Here is a 23,051-nt window from a genome sequence, read left to right on the forward strand (position 1 = left end):
AATTTGTCATGCATTATATCGAACTTTTGAACAGAGACTTTGCTCCTTTGCTGAGTCATGTTAGATTAGATTACCTGCATTACAAACAGATTGTGCTGTATTCACAGTGCCAGCAAAAAACTGTCTCCGCTCAAGGTCTCATACCAAAGCTCTGATAAACAGAGCTCTGTAACAGTGATTTTCCATCTAACTCCTTCCTCCCTTCACCCCCTCTCTCTCCTTCCTCTTCATCAGCTATAACATATATTGCTTATATATTGCTTTACTCTTTCAGGGTCAGCTTGCCTGACATTCTTCATGCGCAGAAAGGAATCCCTTTTTGTACCCCCTTCATTGATTTTCAAATACGTCTTTTTTTTTTTATAAAATCATCATGCTTTGTCTGGACCACATCATTCAACCAGAGCGCAAATCATGTTTCCAAACGAGGACAATAACAGATTTGCTGTGACAGTGGCAATATTGAACAATCTATAAAGAGAGGCTTTAAAAACCCAAACCTCCTCCTCAGACATTTCCGCAGACTGCAGGATAACCAGCTATTCGTCAGGGAAACAACAAAAACATCCAGGACCACTGTCCTCAAGGATTAGTTATGCATTGTTAAATGAATGTAAATCCTTCCCAAATAATTTTTATTAATGATTTTTTAGCCTAAATGCAGATCAAAATCTTAAAAAAGCAACAGTGGAAACAATCCAATTATACTACTCTGATTGTATTTAGTTAGATTGTAAATAGACTTGATTTTTAAAAATGCTTTTATTCCTAAATAGTCCTGAAATGCTTTACATAACTAGGATCATTAATAAAATTAAAATTTTACACTCCCATTCATACACTAATGTGACACTTGATACCTTTGATAGACTGTAACCACGTATGGCATAACCTGGTACAGGAGATGAGACATGACCAATTTTTCTGGTTCTTCTGATTCTGATTGTTTTTTATTTGTTTGTTTTTTAATCCTAATTTGAAGACGACAACTGTAGACATCACTTGCCTCGTCATTATTTCCCAATAAATTCCTTTGCATAGGTTGATCAAAAAAATTATATTTAGCAATAAAAAAAAATTAAAATGCAGCAACAGTTAAATAAAAAATTGCTTCAAAGACAGCAACAGCAGGATGGAAAGTAAATTGCAAAATGTACTAAGTTCAGCACCAGGGCTTTGCTAAAGGTGCTCTTAACACTGAAAAACATTCTCAGTGCAATAAGGCCGACACAGCTTATCTTTGCTTTCTTTTTCATTTATTGTAAAAGACGTCTTTCTTGTAAGATGCAGAAGCAACAAAAACAGGGATTTTTTCCCTATTTTGTAAAAAATAAACAACAACAACAAAGCTAGTCACATATTTAGTGTAACTCATACGTTCTGTTTTTCATTTAGTTTTTTCTTGGTTTAACTAAAAGTTAAACCTGGTATGATAATGCTTTTAAGATAACACACCTATGTATGCTGACCCAAGTAGAGAGCTAAAAATGACAGAAAAAATAATACCAAATATTTCTACCATTACTGCATTTTAATGATCTGAATATATCATCAAAGCAATACGCAACTCGTCAAATGAATGCACTTTAGAATGAATGCAGCTTTAGACCTAGATGGTAGGTCTAAAGACACACTCTCCAGTATGTGTCTTACTACAGATCAAAACCTTCCAGTTTAACAAGGAGGACACATTCAAACAAGTAACTCTTGGCTATGATCAGAACAATTGAAACCTGTAAACTAATAAAAACCAGTTTGCATTTGTATGCAATAGTATTTCCTACTTTTGTTTTGCAAACATATAACAAGTTAAAATGAATTTGTAACATACAATTACAGTTCAGGTACACAAAATCAACACAAATCCATTGACTTATTGAACATAGAGAGCATACCTTGTTCATTCTTCTTTCTCTCATAGTTAACAATGAAAAACTAGTTCATACACTCCTGCTATATGAACTTCAAACTCATATCATCGCTTTTGCTTTTTATTGATGGTAAAAGGTGTGGCTCCCTCGGGTTTTTCCAGGTTAATCAATAACAAAAAGGGGGAATTATTTGTTCCATTTTGTAAAAGAAAGAAAGAAAAAAAAACAACTAGTCATACATTTTGCTTAATATGATCAATTTAAATGATATAATTTGTTTTACCAGATCAGTAAAATAATTTCAACACTAGGTGGCAATATTCAACAATCTATAAAGAGATGCTTTAAAACACTCAACCCTCTTCAGACATTTCCACAGACTGTCTGATAATCAGGTACTTGTCAGGGAAACAACTAAAACATCCAGGACCACAGTCTTCAAGGATTAGTTATGCATAGTTAAATAAAAATAAATCCTTGCCAAACAATTTTTATCAATGGCTTTTGAGCCTAAACACAGCTCAAAATCTAAACAGTAAAAATAATCAAATTATACTACGCTGATAAATAATGAAATTAGATACTTTTTTTTAATAAAATGCTTTATCACTACCTAAATAGTCCTGAAATGCTTTACAAAACCAGGATCATGAATAAATTGAAATTTTACACTCACATTCATACACTAATGTAACACTTGATACCTTTGCTAAACAGATACAGGAGATGCGACATGACCATTTGTTTTGGTTCTTCTGATTCTGATTGTTTTTTTGTTTGTTTTTCAATCCTAATTTGAGGACAACTGTAAACATCACTGGCCCCATCATTATTTCTCAACATGTTCCTTTGCATATGTTGATCAAAAAATAATAATAAATAATAATGCTTCTAAGACAGCAACAACAGAAAGAAAAGTAAAATATACTAAGTTCAGCACCACACCTTTGCTAAAGGTGCTCTAAATATAAATAAACTGAACTTAGTGCTAGTGAAGGAATGTTAGTGATTTTGTTTTCTTCTACATGCATTTATCAAAAACAAACGTTTTATAAAAAAATATTTTAAACTCAAAATAAAATTGCAATAAATAATTAATTAAAATCAAAACAAATGCATTGACTTAGTGATTGCAGCACCTTGTTCACTCCTCTTCCTTACAGGGTTAACACTGAAAAACATTCTCAGTGCGGTAAGGCCGACACAGCTATCTTTGCTTTCTTTTTCATTTACTGTAAAAGGCGCGGCTCCCTGGTTCTTTCTTGTAAGGTGCAGCAGCAACAAAAACAGGGATTTTTTTTCCTATCTTGTAAAAAAAAAAAAAAAACTAAACTAGTCACATATTTAGCGTAACTTATATGTTGTGTTTTTCATTAAAAAGAATTCTTGAAGCTAAGATTTTGCCTTAATGGCTCACTAAAGTCTTGGACCTCCTAAATCATATTGACGCTTTTATTTTTTTATTTTTGTAAGTTTATTATATTTTATTTTTTAATTTAATTGAATTGTATTCCATAATTTCATGTATTGTTTAAATGTACTTTGTATTATTGAAATGTCCTTGACTGTTACGCACTGATAACTGCTCTCCTAGGGGTGTTAAGGGAGTGGGGGAGGGAGGAATGGAGGGAAGAAGAGATTTGGGGGGGAACAAAAGGAAGTTCTCTTTTTTCTCACTCTTTTCTTCTACATTGCACAGTGTTGTCTAATTACCTGTGAAACTGCTTCCAATAAAAAGAGTTATTAAAAAAAAAAAAAAAATATTGGTTTAACTGAAAGCTCAACCTGGTATGATAATGCTTTTAAGATAACACACCTATATATGCTGATCCAAATAGAGAGCTAAAAATGACAGAAAAGTTAAATAATCAGATCAATATGTTGATCAGAATGCATATGTTGATCCAGCAACAGTTAAAAAAATGCTTTAAAGACAGCAACAGCAGGAAGAAATGTAAAATGTACAAATTAATTAAGGACATTATCGACTCAACTGCATGTGAAGTCTGTGCTTGAAAGGAGTGATAAATCATATGATCTGGTGTGATTGGTCAACGGTGGTAACAGGTGTTGACTCTGAGCTTCTTTGTGTATCTGTACGTGTGTGTGGAGGAAAGGCCAATCACTGAATCCTCTTCCACTCCTCCTTTGCTACCCACGCATCCCACATCCACATAAACCTCTGCAGAAGCCAGCCAATCACCACTTCTCTCCCTTTATATTGCTCTTACCTACGTCACTGTGCATGTGTTGCCATGGTTATCACTGATGCCCCCCCCTCCTCACTCCATACTCTGAGTATCTGCTCCTCTGCTATGAGGATATGACTTGGTGTGGGTGATGCAGACAGGCTGTCGACGTCATCACTTCTCTTGGGAAGATGGACTATTTTTACTACAAAGTATATAACAAGCGGCCTGCCGTATTTATGGCAGCATATCTTATCCCAGCCTTCCAGTAAGCAACTCCCCTTCTTTGAATTATTTATTAGAACTGAGTAAAATATTTTCCAAAACGTCTTTTTTTTTTTTTTACTAAAGCAAGAGTGCATTTAGTACAAATACGGCAGATGCAGATTAAGCTCTGCTGGGTAAGCATCCCTAATTTAAGTCAAAAGTTTGGAACCAACTTATTATTAGCCAAGCAAAATTTAAATTAATCAATACTGAATTGAAATCGAATCGTGATTAATTGATTCAAAACCATATCAATCGGAATTGAATAGATTCAGGAAATTGGCCATGTTACCCCAGGGTTCTTTTAACTCTATTTTTAATCTGCATAACCGAGAAAAACATACATCAGCCGCACCTTCTATTTAATACAGGCGATTTGCTTGGATGCTTCCGTCTTCACCTGAGGATCCCGAGGACCCCTGCAGCTACATAGCTGCCCCCGATGTTGCCTGTGTGCATCTTATGCTTTGTAACTCATAATTACCGTCCAATATAAACAGTGTGCTTCAACCGCCCTATGTTTGTAGCTCGCAACAGAACATTCTACGTGTGCGTGCATGGATGTGAATACTGTCGGGTCGGAAGAGTTCGGACCGTATATTGCCTGGCTTTTTTTGGCCCGATTAAAGCTCTACTGTGTGCATCTTCCGCTTTGTAACCCATAATCACCATCCAATATAAACAGTGTCTAAACAAAATAATCTAAACAAAAACAATCAACTAAATAAAACAATAAAAAAATATAAAATTAATGATGGGGGAGGGGGGCATGTCCATAACAGTCCCAAATAAGGCTGCATTGATTAGTCAACATAATCAATAATGTCGACTGCAAAAATTTGTTGATGCGGATTTCATAGCTTCGACGCATTGTTTAATCTAGTAAATTAATGATAATTACCGTATTCTCCGGGGTATAGAACGTTATTTTTGTCCTTTAAAGTTGAGGGTGCGGCCAATGTGACGGTGCGCTCTGTGTGAAATTTTCCATCAGTCGCACACATGTCCAGTGAAAGCTGTTGTCAGGTGGGAGAATAGAGGGTTTTCATGGCGCTTCATCAACCGCGTCATCAACCCGGAAGTCGCAATGAGCAGCAAGTAAACAAACCGCACTCACACAAGCAAATCCCGAATTTCGAGAAGAAATGGTGAATTATTGCCTTGTTTTTGGGTGTACCAATCGGTCAGACCGTGAAAAAACATTAGGAGTTTTATAGGCTTCCAAAATGTATAACTAATCAGGGAGAACAATGCCAAACATTATCAGGGGAAAGGAGGCGCTTATGGCTATCGAAGATAAATCAGCACCTACAAGGCAAAAATCTGAAAAACATCTGAATTTGTTTGGTCCATTTCTTGTCAGGTAAGTGAATTTAAAGGTCCCATATCATGCTATTTTTCACCCATTTCCATTTGTTTTAAGAACCCCAAAAACATAGCGTAGAGAGCTGCCTTTGGACGTAACCGCTCTATGCTAAATGCTATACGTAAGTTCACAGTGCATGAGTGAACTGATTCCATGTGACCGCTGCTGCTACGTTCTCTAGCTAGTGGGCGGGATAACACTGCAGTCAGGATGACAGCGCTAGAGACGATAAAGAAACTTTCTTTTGAGGAATAATGGCAGCTTTTGAAAGATGGGAGACCAACACCTGAGTTACCAGACCTTCAGCAAAGGTAAGGTCAGAAAATGTTTCATACTTTTCACAGTGAATGGTACAAAAGGAAGGATTGGCTTTGTGGATGCTCCTCACTGAGGCTGTTACGAGTTGTTGTTGTTGTCTTTTTCTCCATGTTTTTGTGTTTTTCCAACACAAACAACAAATGCGCTGCAGTGTCATGAGATATATCTTGTTAGGAGAGTATGGAGGCTAGATTGAATAATTGTTTATGTTTCTTTTATGGTGTTTTACGATGTTGATTTTGTTAGATGGCTAAATGCTTGTTCATGTGGATCTTGTTGGGTTTTTTCTAATTGCTTCAAAACAGAAAAATAATCGTGACAAGTCGACTAATCAAAAAAATAATGGATAGAATAATCTATTATTGATTCATAAAATCCTGATATCGATCATTTAATACAACTTTTATACCATGTGTAAAGCATATCAAAAGTACAATAAGATTTCAAATGTAAGACATCTCAGCCAGTTTTTAATAGTAGAAATTATTAAATGGCATAAAGTTGTCAAACCACTGTGTTAGGTTTATCAGGAGCGATAGCACACAGGACAGAGGCTGACAGCTGATGTAAATGTCAGTGCTGAAACACTCCGGATGAAGTAAAAATCTGCCGGTTTATGATAGAAAGAAACAATAAACAGCATAAAGTTGCCAAATGACCACGTTGAGTTTGTTCAGAAGCAATCGTGGCCGTATTCTGACTCAGAGTCCGGACTGAACGTGATCGCTACTGAGGCGATGGTGCACGGGAGCGGATGGAGCGGTATATGAGTCTGGTTCCAGACCAGACTCATATACCGTAAAAAGCTGTAAATAGACTGATATGCAGACGCGGTGCAGTTAAGAGGAGACGTCACGTGGAGATCGAAACTCATCGATTAAAACTGATCACAATACACGGAAATACACGGAAACCTCCATTAACAGGAATACAGCAGCTCGCCTACCTGCCCGTTCTGATTGACCGAGTCGTTTGAAGGACGCCCTCGTTAGCCAATAGGGTGCGGCCTATGTCACGGAGTGGCCATACGTGAATTTTTCTTGGAAAATTGCTTAATTGTTGGAATGCGGCCAATACAGTACACACAGGGACACCTTCACAGGTGGAAGGATTTAAGCAGGTATACTAAAAAAGCAGTCCAAAATAATTGCTTCAAAACAGAAAATAATCGTGACTAGTCGACTCATCAAAAAAAATAATGGATAGATTAATCTATTATTGATTCATAAAATGCTGATATCGATCATTTAATACAACTTTTATACCATGTGTAAAGAAGTGCTGTGGGCTCAGTTATCAACGTAAACATGAATATTTTTAATCCTGCACCAAGTTACAGCTACTTTCTACTATTTCCAACATTGAATCTCTGAGAAACGCTTCCATAATCAAGTAAAATTGGTACTGTGACTGAAATATCCTTATCCAAATCCAATTGAATCGCAATTCAAATTGGGCCCTTGTGAATCAAATCAAATCAATTTGGGAAATCTGTAACTATACCCACCTCTAGTAACTGTCATTTTAAAGTCAGGAAATATTATGAAAAGGGAATTTTTTCAGCCACAATAAACCACACATCTTTAAAACCATGAGCATAGTAAAAACAGTACCACAAAAACAGCAACATAGCATACTTTAAATATATATATTTATATATATCATGAAATAAAATAAAATTGATAACTACGTTTTGTGCACATTAGATGGGTTTTAATTCGAAACAGTGTGTGCGTGTGTGGCTAACGGTTGCTAGCTCGTTGCATTTAGGTGACAAAGCTAACAGGCTAATGGTTGATTAGCAAAAGTAATCAACAGAAAAACGGATCATCTCCTAAATATTTTCGGTAAGTATGATCTACATATATGATGTATGAGTCACATACCTTTCATTTTGAAGAAAATACAACCGCTTATTGCCTCCAGGAACTGTATGTTTGTGGTAAATCTCAATCTTAGTTAAGCTACGTCCATCCACAGTTTGGCTCAATGCATACCGAGTTTGTCAGTGTTTTTGTTTAAATTACTGCTAAATAATATAAAACGCAAATTACTTAACCCCAACAGCCCTTACATTACTTTATACAAACACCAATAAGGTATCATTTATGATCACTGGCAGGTGAAGTAAATAACACTCATTAGGTAATTTCATCATTTTAATGGAACCAACCACCTGAGTTACTAATGTTCATCTAAACCATTGCTGGCTCTAGGTTTTATTTTATGTATTATTATTTCTTTATTTTATTTCAACATTTTTTTTCTTTCTTTTTTTTTTTTTTTTTAATTTCCAATATTATTAATTTTTTTTTTTTTTAAAGAAAAGGAAAAAATATCCACCAGAACTGATTCAAACATTAGAAAGGCTAAACAAAAAAAAAAAAGATCATTGAAATTAATGAGAGGAAAAAAGATCGGAAAAAAAAAATAAAAAAATACTACTTCCAACTGGCCACCAAGTTTGAAAGAAACCCTATTGGGACCTACTATTGTTCAGGCCATTCTTTCTTGATAGCTCATCACTCCCTGCCTGAACTTGCCTGTGAGTAATGGATCCGGTTGGTGAAAGCCCCTGTTTATTTCACAACCTGATTGTGACTCAGGTTGGTATAAGTGCTTAGTGCACTTACAGTCACGGGACTTGCTATGATAAATGTTCTTTTAGTTTTAATGGTTTACACCAGGGATGCTCTACTGGTGGGTCGTGACCCAAAAGTGGGTCACAGACCTGTATTGGGTGGGTCGTGGACAGTTGGTCAAAAATTAACAAATACTTAATGTCTCTCATGTTGGACTTGTCTTTTATTTTTAATGAACCTTTTCTTTTGACAAGCATGCCGTAAAATGCATGTTGCAAGGAAAAATATATGGATTTATCTTTTTAAAAATATTATATATGTGTGTATGTTTTCAACAGCTGTTTTTGAAAAACTAAACTTAATTGGTTGAATTCTAAAAAAAAAAAAAAAATGGGTCGTGATATAATGACCGTGGTAAAATGTGGGTCCCAGGGTGAGACCAGATGAGAACCCCTGGTTTACACTATGCACAGTACCTCACATTTCGTCTAAAAATGACTTCCAGTGCCTTGAATGTGCTGCCTCCTTGTGATCTATCCTCATGGTGTATCTCACAATATAAAGGCCCACCATCAGTCTCTAATAATAGGATGTACCCCCACGGGTACATAAATTGCATAGGAGGTACGTGCATTAAAAACGGTAGATTTTTCGGGTCATGGTTTTAATTTATCATCTCTCAGTAAACAAAAGAGGTTTACATCTAATTTTTTTAAGTTTTACTGATTTTTAGAGCAACCCAAAGCAGCACAAGTTGTCATTTTTGACTGAAAAAGCTGCTAATTGATCCTAAATGCTTCACCTCCTATAGAACTCAATGGACTAAAAGGGGCTAAACACGTCACCAATGACGTCATTTCAACATGGCGGCGCACAGGTTAAAGTAGTCTCAGTTTTAAAAGTTAATAAAACAAATATTGTGCAAAATAATGTGTTTTGTTAGGCATAGATCTTCTAATAAAGACATTTCAAAGGTTTTAGGCCACATTTGTAAAAACAGTGGAGGATCCTTTTGCTCTCAAATTCAGCCAAACATTGCAGAGTTATGTGTGTCCTCTCAACCACACCCTTCTCATTAAAGTTGTAGCTAGTTGTATTTTAGTTTCAGGGTGATGAATATATTGATGTAATAAGTATTACTGGTTTATGTTCAATCAACAAATGTTAGGTCGATTTCTTTTTCCAAAATAAAAGAGACTTTTTAATAATAATAATAATGCATTAGATTTTATATAGCACTTTTTCATAGACACTCAAAGTGCTTTATATTGATGTGCCTTATTCTTTCACTCCACACATGATGGTGGTAAGCTACTATTGTAGCCACAGCTGCCCTGGGGCAGACCGACAGAAGCGAGGCTGCCATAGTGTGCCATCGACCCCTCCGACCACCATCAAACACAAAATTCATACGAGGCATGTGGGTAAAGTGCCTTGCCCAAGGACATAACGTAGGCTACTTAATTAAATAAATCAAGTGATAATTCTGAATAAGATGTTTTCATGCGTCCTTACATGTTAATATATATTTTTAAATATATATTATTCCTCAACAGGATAAATGATCAGAGACAAATCTCCCTGTAGGGATACAATGTATATGACATTACATTGTTATGTTTTTTTAAGTCTGCAGGAGTAGGGGGTACGTGACTTCAGGTTAAATGTCTGAAGGGGTACGGGACTGTGGATAGTTTGGGAACCACTTGTCTAGCCAGAAGCATTTATAAATCCCTCTTTGATGTGTTTGCTCTTCGTTAGCGGTGAACTTGAGGGTCTTATTGTCTTAACTGTTCCTGTTATGGGATGTGACCTGTGCTCTGTTTACTATTGGTATTGTGGTCTTTACTCGTCACATCTTTCCAACTTTTCCTTAAACAACATACACTACTCCAATGCATTTAACTCAACCTTTTCATTATTCTACTGTTCACCATTTTGGTTTGTGGAAAAACCCAATTAAACTGTGTGGGTAGACAGTAGCAAATATTATTTTTAAATTGCTGCCTTTAGAATCCTCGCTCTATGGCTTTAAGACAAAGATATCTCCTCTCTGCTGTTAACTCGCCTTCCTCTCCCTCTCATCCCCACCTCCACTTCCGCCACAGCGTTAAGTGCTGTGACATCACAGGGCTGTCATGTGATCCACCCGCACAGAAGTTTTCAATGATGGATGAGGCCTACCTGTGATGCACATGCCTCCTCTTTTTTAACGCTTTGCATACCAACCAGCTAATAATAGAAAAGGAAAAGGCTGCGACTAAATGAGTTTGTCCTCCAGATGTTTGCAGGCTGATTAAAAAAGAATGGATTGGGTGTTCTTTGTTTTGAGGGAAACCAAATCACATTAAAGCAGGAAGGGCAAGGAATTATTATGATTTTTTTTATTATTATTCTTTAAGATTCTCTGAACTGCCTGCAAAGAATATGAGAATGTGAAATGTGTATGCATTAGCTGCCTCTGTGTATTAGCTATTGATAGACAAGTGATTTGTCCCAATAAAATCCTGCAGTACATTCTGAGCTAAGGTCCTTTTGTCCTGTCAGAATAGAACAGGTATGATGGAGAATGTATGGGTTAATTATCCATTCAAGATCTTACAAACAACATCTTTATTAAATGTAAAAATATTGACTATTATTGCAGTCAACAGGAAACATGGGATGATTAAAAAAGTACCAAATTAGGTACAAGGTGAAAACTATGTGAAAAATCAAGAACCAAACACTAAATAAACAATCTACATCTGATATAGTTTCATAGAGGTTAGTTAAAAAAATGTTTAAATAGCTTAAAGAGGCAGTTAGTTTAAAAAACAAAATAGAATAAAATAAAATAAAATAAAACAATGTATTAGCACATGTCTAATAAACTGATTAGAACTTTCACTCTAGAGGATTTTTTTTAATCCCTACAGTCAAACCTGAGACACAGTTTGCTTTCAAAACCTTAAAATAAATCTTTATAGGTTTAACTTTTCTAAATATCTCATTAGCAAATACCCAGAAAGTGTTTTTGTTAAAATTGTGAAAGTGTGTCTTTATGAGAAACATGTGCTTTAACCACGTACAGCTAGTGTATTGCACACGATCCACTGCCGGATGTGATATGATGATGAAATCACTGAGGCATATTCATTAAATACTTAATCCAAATCGCTCAAGCTTTTTCTTTAATTTGTGGAAATCAGTAAAAAAAAAATGGTGCATGTCTGCTATTACGTCAAACCTAAATGCACCATCCTACTGTTTGCAGTTTATTCCATGGCAACAGAGCTACCACCAAAGATCCTATATTGTCAATCTGAGTAACTCCTCAACAGAAGCTTGTTCTTGACCTTGAAAACAGCATCATTTTTTTATTAAAGATATTGGAGACTAGACTGTGGGCACAAATGTAAACGCTGAGGAAATGGGCTGATTATTCAAGCGGCAGACATAGCCATCATGTTAGGGAAACCTGCTTATTTGTGCCCAATGCTGTTCAAATTTGGACACCAAAGGGCCTGATTGGATTTTCCAATTAATTTTAATGTGTGTTTCTATTTACATGTCATTGATCAAATGTTCATGAAGGAAATTACGCAATGAAAAATAGTGATTTTAATTGGCTTCAAATTATTTGAGTTATGGAGCAGGTCAGGAAACCCAGGCTATAAAAACGATTAGTGATTCCCAGTCTTTTTTGTCTGGTATACAAATATTAGCCCATTAGTTATGTCACATGTAGCCTCTCATCATATATATATATATATATATATATATATATATATATATATATATATAAATATAAAGCAACACGGTTCAAGCCTCACCTGGGCCATCACTGTGGGATGTTGAGCAAGTCCCCTAACCCCGAACTGCTCCCCAGGCGCCGCAAAAATGGCTGCCCACTGCTCCTCAGGGATGGGTTAAATGCAGAGGACAAATTCCATGTATGTAATAACATTACATGGCCAATTAAAGGCGAAAGCCCTGATTTCATCTTTTTAATCTTTAATTTAAGTCATGTCACTAATGTTATTTAGCTTTGTTATAACTCATGTGTCACTAGTCAGAACATGATTTTTGTGAATGAAAAATTCTGTAATTTTATTTAAAAAGGGCTTTTTGTTGATTTTTTTTTACAACCTTTTTTATTGATTGATTGTTTTACTTTGTTTCATGTCAGTGTCACAAACCTTACCTTAGTGTGCATCACTGATAAGTATTGTACCTTACAGCAGTGATTCCCAACCAGGGGTACACGTACCTATAGGGGTACAGGAGCACATTGCATGGGGTACTCGGAAGCATTTATCAATCAAATTCAAATTTAATTGGAAAACGTACGTTTCTAGCCTAGACTGATTTCTTTTTGATAAATTTAGCACAAACTGACAATAATCTGCTCAATAAAATACTGTCCTTTTCTTGTTTTTTTATTGAATCAAAGATAATTTATGCTGTAGAGGTCATCAGACCTCTGGCTTTAGGAGACAATGATGGGATTTTATTGGATTGAATTAATCAAATGAAAGTTGCATTGATACTTGTTTTTCTTCTTTTTTTCATGGTATTTTGAAGTTTGTGGATTAGGTTCAAAAACATGTAGGCTAGGTTAAATGAGTCTTAATTGCTAGTAAGAGTGAATAGGTGCCTGTGTAATTTGTTTAACCTGGTGTCCAGTCCACACATCCTCCTTGTGTCCGATACATGCAGGTTATCGTGCTGGCCCTCTTTGACACCCTAGGTGTGATTTTCTTTTGGTGCCCCCTTATATGGTGTTTTTTTTCTATACTACATTATTGTTTTAATATTATTTAATAGTTTACAACACTTGCATAGTTGGCTTTACCCACAAAGATGCTTTACATTAGGAGAAAACATGAGCAAAATAACTTTTTTTGACATTTTTTTTTAACGTTTTGATAAAAGGGTTTTACATACACATACAAGTTAATAAAAGAAAATTTAAATATATATCTTAGCAACAGATTCAAAATACAAATGATTAATATTACAAGACAACAAGATACATATAAAACCAGACAATAATTTAACTTAAATAGCTGCAGCTTAAATATATAAGACCTGTATTCTCAAGGCATATACGTATTAGGCAATTTGACAAAATTGGCAAATAGAATTGTTCATGTGAAAGACATGTTATTATGTGTAAATTGTTGTTGAGTGGTGAACCTTTTTGTCGTTCTTTTTACTAATTATATTGAAAGTAATAATGCAGGAAAAATAGAAGCCTGACCTTGACCTTAAATATGACCTTGAGAAAAGGTCAAGGTCACACTGAAAGGAAAAAGGATTTTTTTTTTTTTTTCTGACGTCATGAACTTTGGCCCCTACTGATCTTTTTATTGGTGGGTCGTACAGCTTCGGTCCAGTTAAATAAAATACGAGATGAGCTTTACATGAATGTAAGCATTGAGCTTATAAATATTTGTAGAGATGTGGAAAATTTTGGTTTTTGACACTTGACGTGACCGTGACCTTGACATTTTGGTTCCAAAAAGGTCGACTGTACATCCTTGACATTGCCTATATGAGATGACATAGGTGTCATTAGTGCTGCATTAATAGCAGCTTTAATGGAGGAGCTCCAACGAGAACAATGTCCAAATACAATAATGTTTGGAGCTGTTTTTGAGACAGAAGAATCAAAGTAGAGTGAATGCTCTTAACTTTTTTTTCGTCTCCCCTAAAAAACCAATAGCGTCACAGGAACCCAGTGCGCGTGCTCTGTTGTGACATAACGGAACGAGCCAGAACTGAAAAGCTCGAGGCACCGCGCGCGGCTGTTCAGAGAGCCGCAGTTACTGAACACACACACACAGATACACACACACACACACACAGTCTTCAGGCTTGGTTTTCTTCCAGGGCCGCTGTGCCCACGGTGTGTGACGCTATGGACGGGTCTGCACTCTGAGCTTTTACCGCATCATGATGAAGAAGGACGTGAACCTGAGTCTGGCGGACGATGCGGACCTTAAACCGCATCTGCGCGACGCCGAGAGCATCCTGAGCTCCACGGACCTGGGGCTCCTGAAGCTGGCCTCCCCGGAGCTGGAGAGGCTCATCATTCAGTCCAACGGGATGGTCACCACCACGCCGACCAGCTCTCAGTTTCTCTACCCGAAGACCACGGACGAGCATGAGTTCGCGGAAGGCTTCGTCAAGGCTCTGGAGGACCTCCACAAGCAGAACCAGCTGAACGGAGCCAACATCTCCCCGGTCACCCTGCAGCCCTACCTCCCGGTGTACACTAACCTGAACAGTTACGGTATTGGACCCCAGGGAACCACTGTCAACTACTCCACGGACACGGTCCCCTTCCCTCCCCCTCCTCCTCCGACCCATCATGTGGACACAGCCCCGCCGCAGCAGCCGGAGCTCTCCCCGGTCCAGCCGCCCAAAGAGGAGCCTCAGACGGTACCGGACGTGCAGAGCTTCGGGGAGAGCCCCCCTCTGTCCCCCATGGACATGGACTCACAGGAGCGCATCAAGGCCGAGAGGAAGAGGCTCAGGAACCGCATCGCCGCCTCTAAATGTCGGATGCGTAAATTGGAGCGTATCTCCAGGCTGGAGGACAAGGTCAAGACGCTGAAGAGCCAGAACACGGACTTGGCCTCCACAGCCAGCCTGCTGAGGGAGCAGGTGGCTCAGCTGAAGCAGAAGGTCGTCACCCACGTCAGTAGCGGCTGTCAGCTGCTGCCACACGAAGTCCAAGTGCACTAGACCTGCTTCAGCACCAGCATGTGGACTCCATGGACTGTCAGTGATGGATTTAACCATCACGTATACCTGAAGACATGTAGGACACTAATGGGCAACACTATATCAGCTTCATCCAAAACATCTATGAGCATGTGAGCTAAAATGATATAAAGACTTGTGAAAATATTGTGTTTCTGCCAACAGGTTGATTGGATAGAATTGTCCTTACCTCAGAAAAGGTGGCATAATCAGCTACAGACAACTTTTTTTTTTTTAGACAGAAATTTAATGTTAAGTTCTGTTTGTATATGTTAGTGATTAACAGCTTGTACTTGTATTATGCTTTGTGTGGCCAATTGGCTTTTTGCACAAAGATTTGCAGCATTGGCAGCTTGGCTCCGACCTGGACCAAAACCGACTGATTATTTATACAGTGATACAGACATTGATGGCACAGATATTGTTATGAATATTTAAAAATGGCTACTATAGGTGCACATACAGTATATACAATCCAATGCCATTATTGAGTGTATTGGGAGTGTATTTCAGGCTGCATGCTGACAAACTCGAATGTTTCTCACAACAGGGTGCCACAGGTCACATTTTCTAAGTGTATTTACATGTGATTCTTGTCGTTTTACTTGTGCCCTTTTTTGTGCTCTTGTTTTGAATATGACCTTTATGTTGCACTGGCTGTTGCTATCAGCTCTGCAGATATCTGGCCTCATACTGTTGTGTTCTGAATTAAAAATGCTGCTGTGCAATAAAACCTTGTCTCTCCACATTTTATCTTGCACATTTACACACACACACACACACACACACACACACACACACACAGAGAGAGAGAGATGATATTCTAACAGTGGTTCTCAACCTTTTCAGCCCGTGACAGAGGTGCCAGAGACCCAGGACCCCCACTGTTCCTGAAGGTGGTTAATAGGGCCATCTATAAAGGGGAGAGCTTTTGGGGGCCTATCCATAAAGTCAGCAAAATGATGGTCCATTGTTCTATAAATCTGTGATAACCACATATATTTAATTATCTGTTATCCAGGAAGTTTATTATTTGCTCCATAGTATATTGTCATCTTAAAGATGTAAATCCTGGTTTTAATTGGAAATAAGATGGGTTTAAAGTGAGCAAAAAAAAAAAAAAAATAATGTTGTGAAAAGGGATTTTAAAAACCACAGAAATTGGTTAAAAGTTGCAAATTAGAGTGGCCAAAAACGGACAGAAAAAGTGGTAAGAAGGGTTCAAAGTGTCAATATTGGCTTAAAAGTGGCAGAAATGGAGGGAGGGGGTTTGGGTAATGTAATTTAAAAAGTAGGAATAATTAGTTTAAACTGGTAATAATGATCATGACAAATTGTGAATGTGGTTAAATTGGCAAAAAATAATGAAATACGGTGAAAAGGGTTTATAAGTGCCAAAAATGTCTTGAAAGTCAAAAAAATGTTTAGAAAAGGCATGGGAGTTTGGGAATAAAGTAGCAAAAATGCATTAAAAGGAGCAAAAAATATGGCAAGAAAAAGTAATGAAAATAGGTTAAAATATGGCAAGTTTGGTTTAGTTGCAGAAAAAGGGTAAAAATAATCAAAAATGGGCTCAAATTGGTAAAAGAAAAAAAATCTTAGTTTGTTGAAGGCATCTGGCGACCCCCTCCCAGTGTCTGACCACAAGGTTGAGAACCTCTGTTCTAACAGAAGTCATGGATGTTTAGTTATATTTCAAAAGCACTTATTGGTGAACTGTTTACTTGGAGGTTAATACTTGAATTAGGGCCAATAGTATATGTACCAGTTGTGGTTTGAGGTCCGATAAATAATACATTAAATAAAGTACCTATCTATGCTGTTATACTCTATGATGCAACTGGCTCATGAAACCCCCCAAAATTTGAATTATTTTCTATATTTGAAGGTTTTTCCAAAAAAGGAATAATTACTTTTAGTAATTCAGTTACTAACTCTATTTTATGGGGAAAATTCTAATATAACAAATTTAAAAAATAAATAGTAATTGGCCGAACATTGTTGACTACATTGTTTCACAGTGGAAAAGCTGGAATGTGCTACTGCAGTGTGTTTGCTGCCAAGGTGTGTCCACATAAAGCTCAATTTCAGTTTTGTTTGCACTGCAGTTCAAATAAGTGAAGGAAAAAGAGTAAACTGTCCATTAAAAAAAGAAAGAAAAAAAAAAAAACAGTTGTAAAGCTCAGAAAAGAAAGAAAACCAATTGTGACTGGCCATTAGAAAACCAGGGACATGTCAGCTAGGAGGCGTTTTGAGATGTTTAAAGTCAAATTTGAGTAAAATCAATTGAATTCTGTTCTGTAAACTGCAGCCTGGTGTCTTTCTCCCTCTGCTGGTCATTGAAAAATAATGCACATGCTTGTGATGGAAGATTAACACAATCTAATCACGCATCAGCAGCATGTCTACACAATTGCCATGTTTGGATTTTGTACTCTCAGCAGGTTTAAGAAACCTATTTTCTTTTCATGGTATATAAGTTAAGTTTTTAATGGAATAAAGTCTCTGTCCAATAACTGCAAATCACCATAAATGCCACAAATGAACCTTGACAGATTAAGATTAGGATTTCTACATCAACAGGTTTAAATCTATCACAGGGTCACATTTAAAGAGTACAATCTGATCAGTGCAGTTTGATAGTTGAGGAAGATAACACAGCATGCCATCCACCATCACAAAAACAAAGAAGGCCTTAAGGATAGTCACTGTGAGATGGAAAGATCTTAAGGTTTGACAATACAGTATATTATTACCAGTGTACACTCACTTTTAACATTTTAACCTGAAAAGGAGCAAGCAAGTCAGAAAATGGATGGATGGAGTCGTTGTGTTTCCGTACATGTTGCTACATCAGACATGAACAAATAAATAATTAATTTGTGAATATTGAAAGCAAGAAAAATGCATTATGTGAAGCTGATTTTCAGATATTCTCTTTTCCTCCTTTCTATCAGATACAGATGTTGCAGATAATAAGCCTAAATAAACCTTCATGAAATGAGCGTCTAAACCAAGCACTTACTTTGTTAAATAGACAACAACATATCATTGCCCTTGCCTTGTGCATTAACTGTTTTTTGCTTGTTTGTTTTGGGGTCTTACTCCTGCTGCTGCAGCAATAGTAATGTAATGTTTATTGTATTTATTTTGTATTATCTGGCCAAGGACTACAGATGAAAACTAGCCTTTTGGCTAACTCTGGCATATTCTACAGTTGAGCTGTTATGTTAATATGCACTGTCCTTGTAAATAAATACATTTAAAATTTAACCAAGGTGATCTGCATGGGTGTGGACAGTGACAGCCTTCCTCCTTTGATTTCTAGTATACTTGCCCCCACATTCACAAACCCACATCTCTAACAAGGTGGGTTAAGAAACCTCCCCTAACCTAGGGTTAATTGTCACAATTTGGGATCTCTGGACTAAAAACAACTATGATTTAAAACTAAGTCAAGACATTGCCCCTTTTTATTTAATAAAAAAAGAAAAAAAGTCAAACAAGAACAAATACACATTTCTGTTGGTTATTGGATCTGACCCGTGAACCCCAACTATCAATATTAATTGTTATCGGCCAAGAAAAATAGTTTAAAGCACAGAACTGGTTGTTCATATAGTTTTTATTGTATTACCACAAAGTACAGAAAAAAAAACATCCACAGCGTATTCTCTCACTTAATGGCCCAATCTGAGAAGGATCTGAAAAGGCAGTGATACGAGACCAAAAAGAAGTACATGTCTGCGTGCTAGTAGAAGATTTACGGTCTACCAAGCATGATGGCATTTGTTTTTGTGTTGCTACTGTTGTGTCGTGTGTATTGCTCTGTAACTGGGTGGAAACATTCATTTACAAGCAGGACTAGAAATGAATGCAGTCACAGTACCACAGGGATCTTTTAACAGGGTGTCAGTTTTCTATTGTCATCTTTTGAAAGTTTGTTTTTACATATGCAAGCCTGAGTCGGTACAACACAATCCACACATATGACTTCAAGATACAGTATTTACAGGTCTGGTTTACAGGGAAAGGAAGACGCATTATAAAGGACAACAGTTTCAAAGTTTGGATTGTACTTGAAAAGGAACAGTCACAACCAGAAATAATTAAATATATATAGGATCAAAATCCCATTCAAGGTTTGTCCTGTTGATTTCTAACAAGTTTACTTTTTCTTTTCATAACATCAGTACTCTGACGGGACACCTACACTCAAAGCACTGCTCTTATCTTTTATTTATTTGACAGCTGCTCTTGAAATAAACTTGTTTTTTTTAAATTAAGACTAACTGTCATAGAAATTCTTCATCTTTAACTCCATGTTGATTTGTGTTTTTCCCCTCTTGGCCCATCAGTGTCATCTATGTTTCTTCTGCTACCACTAAGCCCAGCACAACAATGAGTGTTGTTCAGAGTTGCATTTAGTGGAGCATTTTTAAATCACACTTTCATGGTGACCAAGCTTCCCATTCTGGTATCCCACATCAGAAACGGTAAACTGCAACTTATGCTATCTTTGGTGAATTCAAACGATTAAATACACATCAAAACCCTTTTCAAATGTTGGAAAAACAAGCGGGACAACAATTTGTGATATTCTAAAGCACATGTCAAACTCAAGGCCCGGGGGCCAAATCCGGCCCCTTAGAGCATCCAATCTGGCCTGCAGGAGAAAGTACAAATTATTGTGTAAATTAACAAATGATCCAGTTGTCGATATCTCAATTTAACTCAATTTATTAAAATTTCACTATATTTTTAAATGCTTGCATTTTTCCTTTTTTTATATGACATGAATGCAGTCATTGCAATTTGTTGAAAGAACGCCCAATATTTCCACAAATCAAATTTCTCGCAAACAATTCTACAAAAGTCCTCCAAATTACCCAAAAATTGGTATCAAATTCAATACTTTTTGAATGTAAATAGTAAATGTAAATAGGGCACAATGATGTTAAAATTGTTTTGTAGTTTTTTCCCCCGTCTAAAATATCGAGATGAAACTGGTCCATATTTGGCCCCTGAAGTAAAATGAGTTTGACATCCCAGTATCTACAGGATGGGGGGGGGATTGCATGTTCCAAGTGATGCTGACAGCTGAAAACATCACAACCAGAGATTGAACTACTGCATTAAGATCACAGAAGCCTCCTACTGCTGTCCATAATTCACCTGAAGACTGAAAAATGTTCCCACGCCTACACAGACGGACAAAGAAAACACGACAGGCCACCAGAGTCAAACAAAGCTGCTCACTAACAATGTGCCTTCAGATGTCTTTAAGGTAGGAAGGAACATACTTTTCCCCTTATGTTCAAAATGTATTAGATGCTTATTATAGGGTCTAATAATAATGTGATTGATCTTGTGTGTTGCTGTGCACTTGAGCTGCAACACTGAGCCATTCAGTGCAAACCAGATATAAAATGAACAGATGTGAGTGGTATTTGAAGCCTAAACCTTGTTGAAATTAGATTTTTGTATCTACTACAGACTAGTGTATCTTACTCTGATCAGTGGTCAGATTTGGTTATATTCATTTAATAATAATAAAAAAAAAAAAAAAGTGCCCATACTCAGTCACCACTTTGTAGACACAATTCTGGAACAGGAAGTGTGTGATAAATCCACTTACTGATGAGAAAATGCCTTATCTACTTAGCTAGATTAACACACTGGTTTTTGACATTGATACAGTGCTACTGTTACTACACTGTTGCATAAAAAAACTCAGCCTGGTACAGCCTGGTCGTTGTGATCTAAAGATCTCTTCAAGTTTCCACGAAACAAACGAAACAACCCTTAAATGGCTTTGACTTTCTGTGTGATTTAGCCTTGGCAGTGAGGTTGGAACTACATTTGCAACCCAGCGAAATATGTCTATGCTACCCCTTTGTCAGTCCTTACAACTAGTCATGAATTATGATTTCTTAAACTGGATTTAGGCAAAATATTACATAAAAGGTGTCACAAAGCATCATTGTTTGCACCCTAAGATCTGAGTTATTGTGCCGTGCAGAAGTGTTCAGGTTTTAGAGCAATCCCAGATGAAGCCAGATGTTTTAAAATGTCAACAGAAACAAAACACTATTTTCTCAAGCTGTTGTAGAAGACTGAAGTGTTGGTCTGTTAAGTTTCAGCTAATATACGGTAACCAGGATGCAAATATTACCTCTCAGCTCTTCAGATTTTTTAGTTCATGGGCCAAAAGCATTAAAATCCTCATGTAATATTATTAAAAGATCACATGCACAAGACTCAATCTGCCTGGTTTGCTAAATAAAAAACTGAAACAAAAAAAAAAAAAACCAACAACAACCTTCATCTGACTTTAAACAATCCCTGAAGTCATTTGGAATGCTATACTGAGTCCAGACGCTACACTGTTGTGTGCTGCAGAGGAAACCTGCTGGATTTAGTGTCATTTGATCATGATCACGTTAACAGTTTTCTTTTCTGAGGTTTGTATCTTTCTTTGTTTCTTTTAAAACAAAACCAACAGGGAAAATCTAAAGACTCACAAAAGGAGAGGCTTCCACACATCACCCAAACAAACCACACAACAAAGACCTTTTTATATCGGATGTGATCCTTATAGAACTTCCTACCGTCTTTAATATATTTCAATTATGCATACCTGTAGAGATTCTTTTTAATATATATTTATATATTGTCGCACAGTATATATAAACAATAATTATATGTACATTTAACATAAATAGAATTAAATAAAAATGTGTCTCCTTATTTTTTTGTTGTTGCTATCTTTCCCTCATCAATAGTTTGTTCATAGTTTCCCCCACCTTGCGATTGTAAATGTATGGGGAAAAAAAAGAAAAACAACACAATCAAAATATAAAATAAACATTTGTTGAGGAAAAAATTAAAAAGCCACATAAAATACGTACAAAAATAACCGATAACTAAGTCTCGGAGCTAAGATAGCAAACTCTCCCTGTGTTAAAACTCTGCATGTCTTCAGAATCAGATGCATTCTTTATCACTCTGGTTGTGAGTAGATATTAGATGGATCATCACAATTCCCATCTGTCTCTGAAGAGGACTTCCTGGTTACAAAATGAAAGGCTGGTAACCTATTCAACACATCTAAACGACATGAGACTGAGTGTTAACACCAGAGAAGGATTTAAATGGCACTCTATGGAGGTACACCGTTAAATCCTTCCTGTAAAATAAAACGAAAAGGCAGGAAAACAAAGTGGGTATAGTCTGAGGAACTGCTGAGAAGCTTTAGAGGGTTGAAAAGAGGCAGAAATGCTGAGCTTTGATTAGCGTTACAACACCCTTACGCTTCCCAGAAGAACAAACACACCTAATCACATATCAATATTCCACAAGGATCTCAGAGCATTTCTGACACTTTACAACCTGGTCAAATTTTGACCATCAGCCACTGATCCAAAAAGAAGAAGAAGAAACAAAAAGCAAGAATGGAAAGTGAAATATGGTCAATGTAAGACAGAGGGAACCAGCTTTAACATGCACAGTCCTGGCGAGGAGGGGTCGTCTGCTCTGTCAGCTGTGGCCCCTGCTTGGCCCCTGTGACGGCAGGATCCCCAGCATCCAGACTCTCTGACATCTTTTCACAGATGATATCCACCAAACGCTCAAAGGTCTGCTTCACGTTGATGTTGTCTTTGGCGCTGGCTTCGAAGAACTCAAAACCTGGAGAAATGACGAA

The 23,051-nt window shown here is 36.9% G+C and overlaps 3 protein-coding genes across 3 annotated transcripts in view; 1 reads left to right on the forward strand and 2 right to left on the reverse strand.

Moving 5' to 3' along the window:
* Window positions 1-8,006, reverse strand: part of LOC114461838 (E3 ubiquitin-protein ligase rnf213-alpha-like) — a 64,595-nt gene extending 56,589 nt beyond the window's left edge. Inside the window, exon 1 of the mRNA XM_028444277.1 lies at window positions 7,898-8,006. The gene's annotated coding sequence lies outside the window, so the exon portion shown is untranslated. The remainder of the gene's footprint in view (window positions 1-7,897) is intronic.
* A 6,329-nt stretch (window positions 8,007-14,335) lies between these two features.
* LOC114461839 (transcription factor jun-D-like) lies at window positions 14,336-15,977 on the forward strand. The gene has a single exon (XM_028444278.1). It carries the CDS (start codon window positions 14,534-14,536, stop codon window positions 15,326-15,328), a length of 795 nt encoding a protein of 264 aa, XP_028300079.1. The 5' UTR covers window positions 14,336-14,533; the 3' UTR covers window positions 15,329-15,977.
* A 2,976-nt stretch (window positions 15,978-18,953) lies between these two features.
* Window positions 18,954-23,051, reverse strand: part of rab3ab (RAB3A, member RAS oncogene family, b) — a 31,537-nt gene continuing 27,439 nt past the window's right edge. Inside the window, exon 5 of the mRNA XM_028444280.1 lies at window positions 18,954-23,035. Within this exon, the coding sequence (XP_028300081.1) occupies window positions 22,845-23,035 (191 nt within the window). The 3' untranslated portion in view covers window positions 18,954-22,844. The remainder of the gene's footprint in view (window positions 23,036-23,051) is intronic.

The sequence above is a fragment of the Gouania willdenowi genome, chromosome 4 (genome assembly GCF_900634775.1).
Source record: "Gouania willdenowi chromosome 4, fGouWil2.1, whole genome shotgun sequence".
Taxonomy (NCBI): domain Eukaryota; kingdom Metazoa; phylum Chordata; class Actinopteri; order Blenniiformes; family Gobiesocidae; genus Gouania; species Gouania willdenowi.